General features: G+C 32.1%; 2 protein-coding genes across 7 annotated transcripts; one reads left to right on the forward strand and one right to left on the reverse strand.

Annotated features, from left to right (window-relative positions):
- Nucleotides 1-4,617: 4,617 nt before the first annotated feature.
- LOC147942136 (uncharacterized) lies at nucleotides 4,618-7,073 on the reverse strand. Of its 4 annotated transcripts, none has more exons than XM_087455716.1 (3): nucleotides 6,890-7,073; nucleotides 6,156-6,334; nucleotides 4,618-6,061 (listed from the first exon to the last, which is right to left on the reverse strand). In XM_087455716.1, exons 2-3 carry the CDS (start codon nucleotides 6,283-6,285, stop codon nucleotides 4,884-4,886), a joined length of 1,308 nt encoding a protein of 435 aa, XP_087311842.1. In that variant the 5' UTR covers nucleotides 6,286-6,334; nucleotides 6,890-7,073; the 3' UTR covers nucleotides 4,618-4,883. The 4 variants fall into 4 exon arrangements, with proteins under 4 accessions (XP_087311842.1, XP_087311844.1, XP_087311843.1 ...); XM_087455718.1 differs by having other exon boundaries at nucleotides 4,618-6,058; nucleotides 6,890-7,035; XM_087455717.1 differs by having other exon boundaries at nucleotides 6,652-7,032.
- A 2,665-nt stretch (nucleotides 7,074-9,738) lies between these two features.
- On the forward strand, nucleotides 9,739-13,545 carry LOC104790112 (putative methyltransferase PMT5). 3 transcript variants are annotated; one of them, XR_015560273.1, is made up of 10 exons: nucleotides 9,739-9,927; nucleotides 10,235-11,061; nucleotides 11,149-11,284; nucleotides 11,362-11,602; nucleotides 11,691-11,916; nucleotides 12,002-12,163; nucleotides 12,255-12,558; nucleotides 12,657-12,789; nucleotides 12,878-13,103; nucleotides 13,190-13,545. XR_015560273.1 is itself a non-coding variant. In XM_087455720.1 (9 exons), exons 2-9 carry the CDS (start codon nucleotides 10,547-10,549, stop codon nucleotides 13,025-13,027), a joined length of 1,863 nt encoding a protein of 620 aa, XP_087311846.1. In that variant the 5' UTR covers nucleotides 9,739-9,927; nucleotides 10,235-10,546; the 3' UTR covers nucleotides 13,028-13,545. The 3 variants fall into 3 exon arrangements, 1 of the variants encoding a protein (XP_087311846.1); XR_015560272.1 differs by having other exon boundaries at nucleotides 12,002-12,158; nucleotides 12,254-12,558; XM_087455720.1 differs by having other exon boundaries at nucleotides 12,002-12,158; nucleotides 12,254-12,558; nucleotides 12,878-13,545.
- Nucleotides 13,546-16,311: the final 2,766 nt, after the last annotated feature.

Genomic DNA, 16,311 nt, shown 5'->3' on the forward strand with positions numbered 1-16,311 from the left:
TTATGTCTATGTATCATCTTGGAAATATTTAAAAATTATTTAAAACATGTAGTTTTGACACGTTTTCTGATTCTTGGATCTAAATCCCAAGAAAGAAATGTAGCCATATGACAAAATTTTAAAATTTTGTTCTTGTCCCATTAGATTCTAGCCATTATGCCTAAATTTTCATCTTCACAGTTAGAAAAATGCATATCTAGAAACTTATAAATCAACTAAAAAATAGTTATTGTCAAAACAAACCTTATTAACTCAAACCAAGGAGATTCTCAAAACAATCTCCAATGAAGTTATTGAAGTTAAAAAATTGCATGTAACCGTATCTAAAGTTACATTATAAACAACTCTAAAAGCAGTTCTCAAAACAAACCTTATTAAAAATGCAGGAAATTCCCAAATCACAAAGCAAAAATAAGTCAGAAATCAAAAGTTCAACACTATGTCAGAAGTGAAACGTTTTTATAAGGTGTTATATGTGTGAAACATTTTTATAAGGTCTTATTAGATCACCCAAAGCAAGAAGATGATTGATACCAATCAAGTGATGAACTATTGAAAATGGTTAAACCAAAACAAGAAATGATTTGTAAGCCTAGAAAGATCATAAGTTATACAAACTCTAAAAATTCCCGAATATCATCATCAATACACTCATTGACATACATGTGAATGACTTTTTTATCTTCTTTGCATAAAGATAATTTAAGCATTACCATAAAGCTAAGTACAACATTAAAGGACAGAGATGTTCAGGCTCCCAACAACAAAACTATGTAACACTTAACACTTAAAAATAGGTAACACTTACCAAATAACAATTAAAAATAGGTAACACTTAAAGAGTTAACTTATATACTTGTGGATCACAGATATATGCAACAATGCCAAATCCATCTATGAAATCACCATTGTTTCCGCCTATGTCCTTGGAAATCATTAATGATCTCAACAAATTTTCCTAATGATTTAACAGAAGAGAAAACATGTATGGAGACAAATCATACCGTACCCAACAGAAACAAAAAACTTGTGAGTGCAGTTTGATTTCTTGTGAATTGTGAAAGCAGAGGTTTTACAAAAGAAGAGGAGATGATGATATTGAAACCCGCATGCACCACAAGATTCAAGAACCCAGGTGAAGTTATAGTTGGAGGCAGAATTGAAGATTAAGATCCTTAATGAAGAAGTTTTCAAGTTTTCAGAAATCGATCTGGGGAATTATTTTTTGAGAAATTGATTTTGCGAGTTGGAAAATTTGATTTGAATTTAATCATTTTTGTTCAATTGAAATTAGATATCAGTTAAGCCGTTCGTGTATTTCTTAGAGTTCGGTTTGGATTTGGCTCTGATATCTTGGGTCGGGTTCGGTTTGGATCTCCAGTTTCATGTAATTTGCCAAGCCTAGTCATCATGATGTATTTTCTTTTTGTTATATAGCGTGATGTATTTTCTATGTTTATTGGGAAAATCATAATTATATTTAAATTTAAATATAATTATTTTAAAAATAGATAATTAATATTAAAAATTTAAATACTTTTGTAAACATTAAAAATTTCATAACATTTTAAGTTTTTATGGGTTACTTCATCAAAATTTGTAAGTTAAAATTATTTGATATGCAATAGATTAAATTGATAGGTTAACCTAATTATTTTTATAAGTGTAGAATTGCACTTATTTAAACTGAAATATTTTTTTATATAAGATTAGGTATTGTACAATATAAAATAATAAAACATAAAATATATTAAATACTAAATATGGATATCTATATGTTTACATGTAGGGTGTCAAAATGGGTAATTCAACTCAATTAAACTCATTACCCAATGATGATGTGATTCAATTGGTTTAAGTATTTGAGTTGGTTTAATTCAATTGAACAAGAATTAGTGGATTAAATGGTTAAACCGTCAACCCATTACAAATCAACTCATTTTATCTATCGAACCAGTTTACTCAATATACTCATTTGACTCATGAATTCATTAGGGTCTAAAAGTTCAACTCATTAGAATTTATAGGTTTATGGGTTTTTTTAATAAAATACTGTATAAAACTTTATAAAACCTTTTTTGAACAATTTTATTAGAAGGTTTTATATTTTATAATTATTTTTATAAGGCTGTTTAAGTATTTATAACAGGTTTTATAAGACACCATTATAAAACCTTATAAAAGTTTTTTCATTTTATATATCGGTTTTTTTATAAGACATTGTATAAAACCATATAAAACGTTTTTATATTTTTTATAGAATAAACTTATAAATGTTTTTTATCTCGTTTATAAGGCTGTTTAAGAATTTATAACGGATTTTATAAGACAACATATAAACAATTGATATGTATGTTGAATTGTTCTCATCTTGTTCATCAAGCAAGCACATCGTTTTCAAAAATATGATAAGAACTCAACGATAAGGATATAAAGTGAATATACAAAAGAAAAATTCAACATATAATTTAACAAAAAAAAAAAATCAACATATAAACCACCAATATACTCATGAGATGAGCATTAATGAATAAAAGGGATCAGAAATGGACCAGTTTGTAGAGAATTCCATAGGCGTAAGATGTGTGTGGCGTAGAACCTCTCTCGGTAAGCGGATTTGACCGGAGATGAAGAAGCAGAAGAGGAGAAACTGGAAGAATAAAGAAAATAGAAACCCTAGAGAAGCTGGTGACTTTGTTTCCTTTTTGGGGACATCGACTAGTTTCAATATATACTGAGTCTGAGAGATAAAATATTGTAACGACTTAATGACCAAAGAGAATATTAATTAACATCGTAAGGTAACTGGACCTGTGACGATAAAATAATCTCGAAACGACGTCGTTCAACGTCATGGTAATTTACTAATTCGTGTGTTCTCTCTAATTATTTGCTTTTTGTGAGAGCTAATACAGATTTTGCCTAAATAAATGCAAGTAAAAGTAACATATCCGTTAGTTTGGTGGCATCATGATTCAGGACGATTCACTCTTCTATAAACTGACAATGGACACACACACACACAAAAAAAAACTAAAAATTTATTTACAAAGTTGTTTAAGGTCTAATTTCTCTCTTTTTTTTTCATGACTTATAAGTTACGAATTTTTAATAATGAATATCTTTTCATGGTGTAACTATAAATTATATAAGTTCATTTAAAAATATTCTTCATACATTATTATAAATCACATTACATTTTTTTGTTAAAAAAATTATATAACATAAAAAAATATCAAGGTTTGACATATTTTTGTCCATATATAGACCATAGCATGATTGTAGTATACACACTAATGTTGATTGGTTCTCTCGCTACCTCCTGCAAACGCTGCAGTTGCGGGTGGTAGTGGTTGCTAGTGGGTGGTAGCGGTTGCTAGCGGTTGGTATCAATCACACAAACCGCTCCCAATCGCTATTAACCGCTTGAAACCACTAAATTCTAAAAGATGCTTCCCGCAAGAGTTTGCGATTGCGGTTGAATTTTTTTTTTTTTAACTTAAAACAAATCAATGATATTGAAATATTTTTTTATATCTCTTTTACCTAACAATTTTACCCATTAAAGATGGGAGAAAATGAAGTATGGATAGGATCGAGGAGATTAGAAATAAACAATTACAAGAAAATAAGATTCCAATTAATCATAACCCAAAAAACTAGATTTAAATTCAATGGCACATCGCACATAAGTTCAAAAAATTCTAAATAAATGTAACATTTCATCAGAAAATTAAGAAAATAAGATTATTTGTGAAAAATATTAAAACAAATCACCAATGTCTCTTCTCAACTCTCGATTTATCATTCCTATCGATGCAACTGCAACCCCACGGAACTGCATTACAAAAATCATTATGTGAGAGTCAAGAAAACAAAAAATATGTCTCTTGCAAATGTAATATGTTTTGTCATTTATCATATTACTAGATTAAATTTTTGGTGAAAAGTCAAATGCATAAAGTAATAAGTATTTCAGTATAAAATTAAGGTCTCTTTTTTGAATAATTAGTTTAGTATTTTTTTAATAAATATTAATTATAAATCAAGTTTAATAAAATTTTTGGTGTTTTTAAACATTTATATAATTATATATTACATTTATTATGTTTTAACCGCTATTGCAACCGCTGGTCAACCAGTCATAAAGCTCCCGCAAATGCTTAATAACGTTTGAAACCGCAACCACCCGTTTTTGCAATCTCCCACAACCGCAACCGCGTTTCAACCCGTCAGACCCTAAATAAAGAAATAGTAATAACAAACCAAACGTGAACAACTTGTGGGTTTGTTTTTCTTTCCTTTTTTTTTTTTTTTTTTGAGAATATGGGTTTGTTTTTCTTTTCACACTAAATTAAACATCGTCCTCCATCCTTCCTCATCATGTCTTATTTTGTTACGAACTCTCAAACTTAAAACATATGGAACACGTTTTGTTCATCCCATGACCATCTTTGATCCCCTAAGTCGGTAAAATTTGAAATCGAATGCGTCTTTCGCGACGGCTTCGTCTTCCAAAAACGCTCATACGTTGGAAAAGTTCAGGTCTAATTTAACGAGGCAACTGCATTTGTGTTATGGAAAAGTTATTGTGTAAATTAGTTTAATACAAACACATGGATAACTTAGCATTCCTTTGTTCATTTCTTTTTTACAGCAAAATAATGTACACAACAAAAAAAAACAAAAAAGGTTCCTGGATTCTTAATAGCTTTTTTTACAGAGTCAAATCAATCAGGAAGTCTTTCTTCTTCAACCTAAACCAACAAAAACTTCAAGGAGAAAACTTCTGCATTTTTTTTTTTATAATAATTCACATAGTAAAGAAAAATAAACCTTAGCAGAAATCCATGGAAGAGGAGAAGAAAACTATTTTTTTACATTTACCTCCCCTTCAAGTTATCATCATCATTATCTTCCCAGTCTTCTAAACCAAATATTTCCTCAATGATGTTGGAAGTTGGTAGAAGGTCGTTGTTCTTGGTCCAACAATCTGATGTGAGTCTCTGATCATCATACTTATACGAATCATCACCAGATCTCTGACACTCTCTGTTTTCGATTGGGTTGTGACTGAAGATCAAATTGGAGTCTTGTAACTCGAAGGACAAACATGAGTTGTCTTCCACGTTTACCTCCTCACCAACACTGTCTCTTGAAGCTTTATCCATATATACACAATGAGCATCGTTACTTGGTGAGTCTTCTTCTTCTTCATCATCATCATCATCGCTGTTGTTGGTTTCTTCTTCTTCATCATCATCATCATCGCTGTTGTTGGTTTCTTCTTCTTCTTCTTCTTCTTCTTCTTCTTCTTCTTCTTCTTCTTCTTCTTCTTCTTCTTCTTCCTCGTTGTCTCCGCAAGATGAAGACATTGAAGTAGTAACTAACAAATCCTTCATGGTTCTTGAAGGAAACGTTTCCTTTAATTGCTTCCAAAAGTTGCGACCAACTGAAAAAGGATGAGAGTGCACAACCCTGTGAAAGAGATCTTCTTCGTCTTCAGTCCATAAGCTTGCAACTTCCTCCCCCATTCCACACAACCCCAGCTCCAGAAACCTTTCGTATCCAATCCTTTCAACCATCCCTTCTCTGGCTTCCATGATATGTTGCTGCACGCATCTAATGGAGTGTTTATCTGAGCAAAGACATTCCTTTCTTCCTTGGCCGGTTCCACAAAGGTCTGAGTTAGGCATTGGTATGATGCACTTTCCCATTAGCTTCTCTTCCAAGTCACCGTTAGTACCCTCAGACCGATCAAGGACAAACTCAGGAATATCCGCCTGGTGATTAGACCCAAGAGGAACTTGTTTCCTAGGTGGCTGATTCATCAGACAAGAATAAACGTCTCCCACTGGTGAAAGTGGCCTCCAGGTGAAATCCGAATCAGAAGATTGATTAGAAAGAGCTGACTGAGTCGACCCTCCAGACTGAGAATCTTCTTGACACAAATCGGTTATTGGGATCCACAAATACGGTTCAGACGAGTCAAAACCCTTCTCAACATGAATTGCATCATTAGTCCACGTAGGGTTCCGACAGAGACCACTCAGACCGTCTACTGCAACAACAACAAAAAAAAAAATCCAAAGTTAAAAACGTTTTTAGCAGAACAGGGTATATTAAATTCTAGCATTAGAGGTTTTCATTGTTACCTAAACCACCAGTCGTCTTCTTCTCCATAGAAGAAACATGATGATACGGATCAGTTTCGTCAAACTGGTTCAGCTGGTCATGGTTGTTATACGTAAGCTGTCTTGCATGCTTAGCATTGCACTCTTGCATCTCTTCAGCATCAAAAGGTCACTTTAATCCCATTTTTTTGTTTTAGAACCTGAATGGTTAAAACCAAAGTCAATTTAGTAACTTTCTTTATAACATTCGTTAAGTTTTGTTACATATGGACAATTCCATAATTAGAGAGACAAACAATGATTGATTTTGATGTTTCAAGGTAGATGTGGGTATTAGTGTAATTTTAAGTAATAGTCAAAAAGTCAAAGGAATTCTTTTTCCCCCAAATTCGACACTACCCCTAGATTTTTCAATTCACGTCTAAAATCACAAAATCAAGAGTCCAAAAAACAACGAATCAATCAATTTCAAGTACGAGGAACAAAAGCCCCAAATCAATTTACAGATCTAACGAACCTTTAAGCATCAAAGGTCACGACGAACAAATTAGGGTTAAAATTTTTGGGGAAAACGTGAAATTAAGCCAGGGACGTTGAAAAGAATCGATACCCAGAAAAATGCCTAAACAGATCTATCGATTTGTGATCAAAATCAAGAACTCTATTGAAAAAATCCCTAGATTTGAAGATATCAAAGGATGATATCAAAACAGGTATCAATTGAAAGATAAAATAAAGAAGAAGAAGAAAATTACAATTGATTTGAAGATTGATTTGGGACAAGGAGAGGATCTGAGCGAATTTGTTTGAAAAAAAAAAAAAATTGAGAAATTTTCCAAGGCGGCTAGGGTTACGGGTTCGTGTTTAGGATAGGAACAAAGGAGAGAGGCGTAAACTTATTAAAAATCCTCTCAAATAGAAAGTTACAAATATAGCCTCAACTTTAACCAGCACGTGTAATCAACTTTGTTACCTAGGCTTATTTATTGGTTTAGCTTTAAACCGATCTAAACCAAATTGAGAAAAATAATAAATAATGGAAATCAAACAAAATCTTAAATCAAATTAGACCTTGCAAAAAATAATCAATTATTAAAAAAAAAGTAAGTACTTATTTTATATATATCTTAAAACAATACTTTAAGAAAAAAAAAAAAAGGTAAAAACTAAGAAGTACTCATTGAAAATAGAAGTTTTCCCCCAACTGATGTTACATGTTCATATAGAAACTAAACTTGGATATTTGTGACTTCTTTCTGCTTTGATGACACTATGTAGTTGGAATAATTTGTTATATGATTTGCAAGATTTAATTTGTAGTAATTTCGTTTGATTTTTGCATCTTGTCGTTGTTTAAGATGTTGAGCTCAAGTTCGTAACTAAATATGATATGGTTTTCATATTTATACGGCCACATCTTTGTTTCAACAAATTTATTGTGGTGTCAATGCAATGGTGATGGTTCTGATGATATGTGGACAACCTTGCAGTGTGGCAACCAACGGTTATATAGCTTTTAACCTTAAAAAGAATTTGGCAATTGTATTATTTAGAGATGGTAACCAGTAAACATGGTAGCTAGTAGAAAAGAACCTAGAAAGAGTGATAAGGTCCTAAGCTAGTCACATGTAATAACAATAACAAAGCTTCGTATAACAATAACATATTTGGAGATTTAGTGAAAACATGATTTTGACACTTTGGGTGCGAGCTATAACTTATAAGCCTATAAGTATTCAGAGATAGAATTGATGACTCTTCTCTTGTGATCACAACTCCTGTGATACATCTAACGTCCAAAGCGGATGATATTCCAAATAAACCTGAGACATCAAATTGACTATAGCAACCTAAGCCTCAGAATATTTGTAAGTGACGACTTCTCTTTATGAGGTAGACAACAAGACAATATAAGAAATCATCAAAATGAATTTGTTCAAATAGAGACGATTAGTAGACAATCTAGGTCATGTTCGTTTGGTGAACCAAATGCAATATGTGGACGCAAATGCTTATTGTTGTTCGTTTAGTAACAATTAGGAACTCATCTGGGTACAATATCTGGATACATTTTAAAAACTCATCAAAAAAAACTGAATTTCTGAATGAAATTTTTTTAGAGAGTTTGGATGAGGTAAACTCATCCATAATTTGTAAAAGTCAAAAATGGTTAAACCAAAACAAAATGAACATAATTGAATCGAGATACAATTTATGGACACATGAACCAATAACACAAACGAACATCATCTAGATGTTGCGTCCAGATACTGTGTCTTTATACTGTATCCAGATATTTTGTCTAGTTCACCCAACGGACAGTCCCTAGTACAAACAATGGTAAAGGGACTGATCTAATCACTTGAACTAAATTTGATCAAGTTGTTTTTATAATCTTATATATCTGTTCAAGACATTAACTAAGTTCGATCCTTATACGTAGATTTTTTAAAATTCATGTCTTGTTTTTTCTTTTTTTTTTTGTCTATGAATATCATTTAGGATAAATATCAGTTTGTTGTGTTGTAAAAATTGTAATATTGTTTTTCTTAATGAGAAAATGAAGAAGATACTTAGAATTTGTTTTCTTTCAATATTTAATTAGCGGTACATATGAAAACGATTGGTTTGACGTTTTCTTGCCTCATTTGTTTTTTTTTCCTCCTTTGCAATAAAATTATAATGACTTTCATTTCTGTAATAACTAATAAGGACAATTTTATTTTTCAAACTCATCCTATAGAAATCTGTAATGAGATTCTCTCTTCTAGCTATCCTAACATAAGCCACAATCTACTCTTTCTAATCCATAACTATCTAGCGCCTCCTAGAAATTAACACCATCAACATGGATACCAAATTTTGTGATGAGAATGTGATCATATTCTTCATCACACGACTCACGAGGAAGATATACCATTTTATCTTTGATATTGCCAAATACTTTTTGCACACAGTCAACACGAACGGTTGTTGGTAACAATCTGACAGACTCTACCATATACTTTTCAAACATATTTTCTTCACCAATTTCAACAGTATATTTCGTCTTTTTGGTTTTCAGATAGCTATCATTCCGTTTCCAGATAACGATTTATTTTTATTTTTAAAATATTTGATGTAAAAGAAAAAAATATTTTTTTAGTACATTATTATTATTATTATTACAAGTTAAAACATACAACATACAAGTAAGCTTACAATTGAGTTAAAAAAAATTGTTTTATATGATTTTCTTTATAGTAGTGGATTGTTATTGCTCACCAATGACAACATAATAATGCTAATTAATTAATCTGTAGTAGTAGTGAATTTCAAGAAAACAATAAAATACTAAAGAGACACCCCAAAAGACAAAGAGACCAATTTAATAAATGCCACAAAAAAGCAAAAGTGCACCACGAATTTGCAATTATTCTCCTCTCTCCCTGCTTCTTTCATGACTGCTTTTTTTTGCTGGAACAAACCAAAAAAAGTTTAACAATTCTTGGTGTTTATAAAGTTTCACTTACACATACTTTCTTAGATCTAAATTATAAATTAAAATCACTTTAATTAATTTCTCTTAATCCTCATTTAACACTTTGCTTATTAATCTATATATATATATATATATATATTCAGATAATAAAATAAAAAAACGAACTCGACGCAGAGCAGAGTAAAAAAAAAACAAAGAGAGAGTGCCCATATAATTGGAATCTCACATTCTCTTCTCTCTCTTCTCTTCTCTTCTGAATCTCTCTCATTGCCATTGTTGTTTGGTTGCTCTCTCTGAAATCTATTAACTTCGGTACGCATCTCAAAAACCCTAAAATTGATCGTTGTCGTGGATTTTTGTTTTTTTTTCTTTTTGTTTTTTCCTACATTTAATTTTTTGATCTGATCTTGTTCGTCATTCTCGAGATCTCAATCATGGGTTTATCCATAAAATTGTTATAAAGTTTTTTTTTTTTTTTTTTTTTGGTGAATATTTGTCGAGAGGAAAAAAGCAAAATTCGTTTAATGTATAGATTCACTAGAAGTGGTAATGTTTCTTCTTTTGGGAAAAAGTTTAGATTTTTTTTTCTTTTTTTTTGATCTGTGAGATTTGGTTGCAGGTGGGTTTGATTTGTTTGAAGCTCAGATTTTGAGATTTTTCCCGTAATTGGCATTGCCCTTTGGAGAGTTGTTTGGTTACATCGAGATTTGGTTCTGAATTTTGGCATCTACTTACTACTACTAGTGCCAAATTTCTTGATTTGGATCATAAAAGAGCTTGAGGTTTGTGGAATTGAAATGGCTTGATTAGGTAATGGATGATGAGACTATGTTGCTTCCAAAAATTGAGACTTGTCTGAAAAGAAGCGGATGACAAAGTTCCTGTGGACAGCAGCAAGACGGATTAGTAGTGGTGGTTTGATTTTTGTGATATGAGAGGAGGTTCTTGGTACAAGAGTGTTTCCTCTGTTTTTGGTCTCAGACCACGGATCAGAGGGTTGCTTTTCTTCATTGTCGGTGTTGTCGCTGTAGTTACTATTATATCACCATTCACATCCAATTCGTATGGTTCTTCTTCGAGTTCGACACTTGTGCCCAACATTTATAGTAACTATAGGAGGATTAAGGAGCAAGCTGCTGTTGACTATCTTGATCTAAGGTCTCTCTCCTTAGGTGCTAGTCTTAAAGAGTTTCCTTTGTGTGGTAAAGAAAGAGAAAGCTATGTGCCTTGTTATAACATCACTGGGAATTTGCTTGCTGGCCTTCAAGAAGGTGAGGAGTTAGATCGGCATTGCGAGTTTGAAAGAGAGAAGGAAAGATGTGTAGTTCGTCCTCCCAGAGACTATAAAATACCACTTAGGTGGCCACTTGGTAGAGATATTATATGGAGTGGGAACGTGAAGATAACCAAAGACCAGTTTCTTTCGTCAGGAACCGTGACAACGAGGTCTTTTCTTTTGACATACAGTTATAGTTTCCCCATGTATTTGGTTCTGTTCTGTAATTTCTCTTTTTTCCTTATCATCATTATTAGGTTAATGTTGCTTGAAGAGAATCAAATAACCTTTCACTCGGAGGATGGACAAGTCTTTGATGGGGTCAAAGACTATGCTCGTCAAATTGCTGAGATGATAGGTTTAGGAAGCGATACTGAATTTGCTCAAGCAGGTGTAAGTATTCTTAGTCTTATCATCGTACACATCAACTTTTCAGCTCCAGTTTTTCAGATTTTTTCTCATGCTTTCAGGTACGAACTGTATTAGACATTGGTTGTGGCTTTGGTAGCTTTGGTGCACATTTAGTGTCATTGAAGTTGATGCCTATATGTATTGCTGAGTATGAGGCAACTGGGAGCCAAGTCCAGTTAGCTCTAGAGAGAGGCCTTCCTGCAATGATTGGCAATTTCTTTTCAAAACAGCTTCCTTACCCAGCATTGTCTTTTGACATGGTCCATTGTGCTCAGTGTGGTACTACTTGGGATATCAAAGGTAAATTACATCAACATGTGTCGGGAGTGTGATAGATACGTTGTCTTTAAATTTGGATAATTTTGCTTATTGCTTTTCCCTTAAGCAGATGCAATGCTACTTTTGGAAGTGGATCGTGTTCTGAAACCCGGTGGATACTTTGTTTTAACTTCTCCTACGAACAAAGCACAGGGAAACTCACCGGATACTAAGAAAACGAGCATTTCGACACGGGTTGATGAGTTATCTAAGAAAATCTGCTGGAGTCTAACAGCTCAGCAGGACGAGACGTTTCTTTGGCAGAAAACTACAGATTTAAATTGCTATTCATCTCGGTAAGTAGGATCTTGAGACATGTTCTTGGTATTGAAAGTGTAAGTTTTGGTTTTCCTCTACTGATGGTTTTTTTGGTTTGTGTAGTTCTCAAGGTTCTATACCTCTTTGCAAAGAAGGAGATAGTGTTCCGTATTACCACCCACTTGTTCCATGTATAAGCGGAACCACGAGTAAACGCTGGATTCCTATTCAGAATAGGTCTGCTGTTGCAGGAACAACCTCGGCTGGGCTTGAAACTCATGGAAAGTATCTCTTTTGATAGCCACTTCATTGCTTCTTTTTCACTTGGTACTTTCAGATTGTAACATGTTGTTTTGGATTATATTGAATATTACAGGTTTAAAACCTGAAGAATTCATTGAGGATACGCAAATATGGAGATCAGCTCTGAAAAATTATTGGTCCTTGCTTACACCTCTAATATTCTCTGACCACCCGAAGAGACCCGGTGATGAAGATCCTCTCCCTCCTTTTAACATGATACGCAACGTGATGGACATGAATGCTCGTTTTGGGAATTTGAATGCCGCTTTACTTGATGAAGGCAAATCAGCTTGGGTTATGAATGTTGTCCCAGTCAATGCACGTAACACTCTTCCTATCATACTTGATCGTGGTTTCGCCGGTGTTCTACATGACTGGTGAGTGTGTTTTCTTGCCTTTGAAACTCGCATCAAAACTATATCCTTTTGATCTATGATGATATGGTTAAACGCATCAAAACTGTTTTTTATTCTAGGTGTGAACCATTCCCAACATATCCTAGAACGTACGACATGCTTCATGCCAATGAACTTCTTACGCATCTTAGCTCCGAACGATGCAGTTTAATGGACTTATTCTTGGAGATGGATCGGATTCTTCGACCTGAGGTTCTTATACTAACACCATTCCTGTATTCCCATAAGATCCTGAAAACCTAATTAATAAACTTGACATACATGTGGTTGGTTTTAATAGGGATGGGTTGTTCTAAGTGACAAGGTGGGAGTAATCGAGATGGCTCGAGCACTAACAGCTCGAGTGCGATGGGAAGCACGAGTCATTGATCTTCAAGATGGTAGTGACCAAAGACTTCTTGTCTGTCAGAAACCATTCCTTAAAAAATAACTGAAAAGCAACATCTAAAAATTTTCATACTTCTTTCACCATATAAACAACACTCACTACACAGTCTTTTTCACTGGTAAGATCTCTCACTCTTACTTCAACCGAAACCAAAATCTGGAGCTTCTAAGTAACCAACCAAAATGTTATTTTTTTGTTTAACAGATCCAAATTTATCTATCTCCTCCAAACTCTGGAGAGAGATCATATCTTTTTGTTATTGTTATTTCTGGATGGCTTTTTAAAAACTTGTGGAGGAGGCTGGCTCTATATGTAAGTGGAAGCTGTAGCTATGAGTAGAAGAAAGAGTTTAGATTCAAATATTCTTTAATTTTTCTTTTTCCTCTTTAAATATTGCTCTGGAACAAAAAAAAAAAAAAAAATGTAGCTATATATATTTCATTCATCCAATTTTTGTTTGCTCTTTGATTATTGTAAACAGAGATTTTTTTTTTTTTTTTTATATTCCACAATGTATCTTATTTTGAAGGTTTAAGATGATTAGTAGAATGAGTTGTCTACATGAAACCTGTTTATAAACTTTGAATCTTATTTCAGGATTTTTTGTATGATTTGATGGAAATAGAAAAATGTCAAAATAAATGGAGATGCGGGGAGCGCTCTACCATTTGAGCTACATCCCCAATTTGTTATCACCTTCCAATATTTTATATATTTAAATATATATCTTATTCGAGAAGAAGAAGCGTTAATGTATTATTGTGAGCGATATGGGTATGTTTAAGTGTTGTGTTTTTTTAACGGAGTAATGTGGCAATAATGTTCGTTAGCTGACGAAAGCCAAAAAAAAAAAGAATTATAGAGAGAGTTTTGGAGATTGCTTAAGAAGCAGTTTGTTTACGAACTAATTTAGATCTCGATATGGTTTAGCGTACAAACACTCATATATTTGACAGATACAACTTTAAGACAAAGATTATAAAGAAACGAAAAGGTCGGAGATTTCAACATTATAATTATAATATCATTTCAATCTTATTATAAAATAGAGTTACAATATCATTAAATCTATTATAGATAGAAAAAAACATAAACGACGAAATAGGAATAACTATCTCGATATGCTCTATTAAGGCTATATTGATATAAATAAAAAACCTTCATCATAAAATAATTCATTAAAAATATATATATATATATATATGATAAGAATTTAGACATGATGCACAACTTGCGTTCGGTCCTTGGTACAACAAGACCATAACTGATAGAAGACGCCAGCAACAAGAATACTCGCGATAATGCCGCATGAAATTAATAAGATAGTTGGGGTCGAAAGACTCATCTTGTTTGTTTCTTCAACACAACGAAAATTGTTTTTTCTAACTCTTTCTCTCGTATCTTCCTTCTCTTCTAAATAAGCTTCTTATGACACATTAGAGTCATATAATGCATCAATATATATATATAATTCCTATTTTCCTTATGTCCATAACTTGCTAATCAAAGTTAACATAATCGAAAAATTCAACTTAAGAAAATATAAAAAAAAAAACGAGAAAGAAAAATTTACATAACAATAAGATACATAATATACAATTCTTCTGATGTGTTATATAGACACCGCCAATCATTTTTAGATATGTATAGATGTTTTCCTCTTTTTGATAGATTTATATACATGCCCTAATCCTGTTAAATATTGAATATATATGCAGATGCAATTTTACTTTTTTAGTTGTGAATCGTTACAAAATGTAATGCCACTTAACCTAGCTATTACGTACGTGTCAAAATTATTTGATCAAATTCTCTAATCTTGTTTTACCAACTTTTTTTCATGTTTATTCATTCGTTAACTTGATTTAGTTTTCAATCTACCAACAAAAAATAACGAAAAGGAAGAATTCGAGATAAAAATGAAACGGTTTTATTTTAAAATATTCTTCCTGACTAAAGAGATTATGAAACGTCGTAAACAGAAAAATTTTCCGCAAAGTCTTCCTAGGATTATATGTCACTAAAGTCCATATGTTTTCACATTTGTTAAACTAGTCAATGTGCCATATGCATGCTTTAGACTATTAATTGTATCCCTCGTTGGCTAATTCCAATGTTGAAAGGGAGAAATTAATCTTATGTTGGGTCACAAGTAAATTAATCTTATGTCGGAAACACAGAATAAAAACATGGGTAGCTGAATTTGAGTTCGAACTACAATATGCATGGAACAAAAGTTATATAATAGTATATATTAATTTCGATATGGTATAAACTTAATCACTGAACTAAAAATCTGTGAATCTATCTACATGTATCCATTCTAAACTCTACACACACAACAAAAAAGATATTTTCTCAAAATATATATTATATACACGCAGCCACGAATATACACGTATATTTGTGTTGGTTTGTTCGCTCATGTGTTCTGTAAAAATTGTCATGCCAGAATATGCAGATGATATAATAGGATAAGAGCAATAAAGAACTTTGCAAGAAAGTTAAAGCAAATGAGAATTAAAAAATGTTCTTAAAAAAATAGAAGGTACCTAATTCCCTCCACACATTAACCAGTCATTGTGGAATTCCCTTTGTATTATTAGTCTAAAAATTCCATTACTCATTTCCTTTTAATACAAACCTTTTTTGTTTGAGTAAAAATTAATAAATTACCTTCCAAAATTAGAATACAAAAAAATTAACTATATTCTATTTTTGACAGCAAATTTTTTATAGATAATCACATATATAAAATATAGAAAACATGAATTGGAAAAATAACAAATGGTTGATTGGTTGGTCGCATTTGTTCAAACCAATTAAAATCTTCATGTGCAAGACTCCAACCCTTAACTTTTCTAAAGATTCTTCTTTAGAATCCAACTTTAGTTATCTCTTTTTCTTTTCTTTTTTTTCCTATTTAATTTTATTTTGGGGAATGTATTACAATTTATTTGTTTTGTTTTTAAAAATATGGTAGAAAAGAGTGATTTCTTTTTTAGCATCCCATGCAAAGCACGCACAAAAGAGATTCTCCCGTGACACGTTTCGACTTACTTGCTTCTTCTTAACTTTGATTTCTGTCTGAATATCCCCTTTGTCTGTATTAAATACGGACTCCCGAATATTTCTCCACTCTATCTTTCTCCTTTTTCTTATATTCTTCTTCTCTTTTTACATGTTATTTTTTTTTTCTTTCAACATATTATTATAAATTTTCTATAGCCAAGTGTTTTAACACGAAAAAAAAGCTGACAAAACAATTAGATGTAAAACCATATTTTTCCAAACAATATATTTAAAAGTTTTGATTTAGATCAGTT

Source organism: Camelina sativa, chromosome 6 (assembly GCF_030686135.1).
Source record: "Camelina sativa cultivar CO46 ecotype springtype chromosome 6, ASM3068613v1".
Classification (NCBI taxonomy): domain Eukaryota; kingdom Viridiplantae; phylum Streptophyta; class Magnoliopsida; order Brassicales; family Brassicaceae; genus Camelina; species Camelina sativa.

Excerpts from the sequence above, each read along its gene's own strand:
- LOC147942136 (XM_087455716.1), bottom strand. The coding sequence starts at position 6,285 with ATGCAAGAGTGCAATGCTAAGCATGCAAGACAGCTTACGTATAACAAC. Across the intron at positions 6,062-6,155 it reads GAAGACGACTGGTGGTTTAG|TAGACGGTCTGAGTGGTCTC; the intron begins GTAACAATGAAA and ends TTGTTGTTGCAG.
- LOC104790112 (XM_087455720.1), top strand. The coding sequence starts at position 10,547 with ATGAGAGGAGGTTCTTGGTACAAGAGTGTTTCCTCTGTTTTTGGTCTC. Across the intron at positions 11,917-12,001 it reads TTAAATTGCTATTCATCTCG|TTCTCAAGGTTCTATACCTC; the intron begins GTAAGTAGGATC and ends TGGTTTGTGTAG. Across the intron at positions 12,559-12,656 it reads GCCGGTGTTCTACATGACTG|GTGTGAACCATTCCCAACAT; the intron begins GTGAGTGTGTTT and ends TTTTTATTCTAG.